This window comes from Lynx canadensis, chromosome B3 (assembly GCF_007474595.2).
Source record: "Lynx canadensis isolate LIC74 chromosome B3, mLynCan4.pri.v2, whole genome shotgun sequence".
In the NCBI taxonomy this organism is placed as follows: Eukaryota; Metazoa; Chordata; class Mammalia; order Carnivora; family Felidae; genus Lynx; species Lynx canadensis.
In genome coordinates this window covers 146,486,099-146,487,474 of record NC_044308.2, presented here as the reverse complement: position 1 = coordinate 146,487,474, position 1,376 = coordinate 146,486,099, and the positions used below count along the sequence as shown (strand labels likewise).

Below are 1,376 nucleotides of genomic sequence, written 5' to 3'. Positions count from 1 at the left end.
TTAATTTCAAAAAGTATATAAAATACTTGTAGAGTGAAAATGATCTATGTTGATGAAAGACCTGTAAAAATGCACACAGGACTGCAAATATACCTGTACTCACTGAATACAATAATTCATATTGTCACAGCACCATCTACACAAACTAAACTACAAGTGCGTCCCTAACACTGTCGTTCATTTTTAAAAAATCAAATCTAAGACTGGAGCTTGATATATATGTCAGAGCACATGCAAATGGGGTACTCTCTGTGCTGATAAAACCAGCCCATCCCAGACTCAGCAGCTGGGAGAGGAGTCCCAGCCCCAGGAGTCCCAGGTGTTCCCATTCTGTGATCAGGACAGAACAGACACCTCACCATGGAGTTTGTGCTTGGCTGGGTGTTCCTGGTTGCTCTTTTAAAAGGTAATTCATGGTGAATGAGAGACGCCGAGTATGTGAGTGGACATGAGTGAGACCAGTAGATGTGTGACAGTTTCCTGACCAAGATGTCTTATGTCTGCAGGTGTCCAGTGGGACGTGCAGCTGGTGGTGTCTGGGGGAGACCTGGTGCAGCCTGGGGGGTCCCTGAGACTCACCTGTGTGGCCTCTGGATTCACCTTCAGTAGATATGGAATGAGCTGGGTTCGCCAGGCTCCAGGGAAGGGGCTGCAGTGGGTCTCAGCAATTAGTGGTAGTGGAGGTAGCACATACTACGCAGACTCCGTGAAGGGCCGATTCCCCATCTCCAGAGACAACTCCAAGAACACGCTGTATCTGCAGATGAACAGCCTGCGGGCCGAGGACAAGGCCACATATTACTGTGCAAGACCAGGGTTAGGGGACCTCACTGGGAGCCCAGACACAAGCCTGACTGCAGGAGAGGATCAGCACCACCGGGGGGCGCACACTATGCACAATTCTCCTTTGTGTTGCCAGGAGCAGGTGCAGATGGAGGTTACAGGCAGGTTTCCTCTCAGGGTCTGGGGCTTCCTCTCCACACAGCAGTTTCTCCAGGGAGCCTCTCTGGACACAGGATTCTGTGTTTACCTATTAACTGTGTGAATTAGATCATTGTTTTCCTAGGAAAACTACCCTAACATGCACAAAGACACAGTTGTTTGCATTGCTTACTCCTGTCCCTCAACATGAGTGAATTACAGATTTCCTGAGGCACAATAGCTGAACATTTACATGAGTCCCAGATGCACTCCCTGTGTAGCCAGGACCACAAGCTTCCACAGCTCCCCATTATCTTCAACCAGCCCTTGTCCCAATCAAACAACGTGACACTTCCTTCATGGCACTTTGCTACTCAGGACTTTAAGTGACCTACAGCTTTATTCAATTCCTCTAAACAAGAGATAAATCATCTCCATGTATTAGTCAGGATTCC

At 48.2% G+C, this 1,376-nt stretch overlaps 1 gene segment (V, D, J or C); it reads left to right on the top strand.

The window, feature by feature from the left end:
* Nucleotides 1-285: 285 nt before the first annotated feature.
* LOC115508083 lies at nucleotides 286-1,045 on the top strand. The segment is given in 2 exon segments: nucleotides 286-406; nucleotides 507-1,045. Coding segments are annotated over 2 exon segments (585 nt in total).
* Nucleotides 1,046-1,376: the final 331 nt, after the last annotated feature.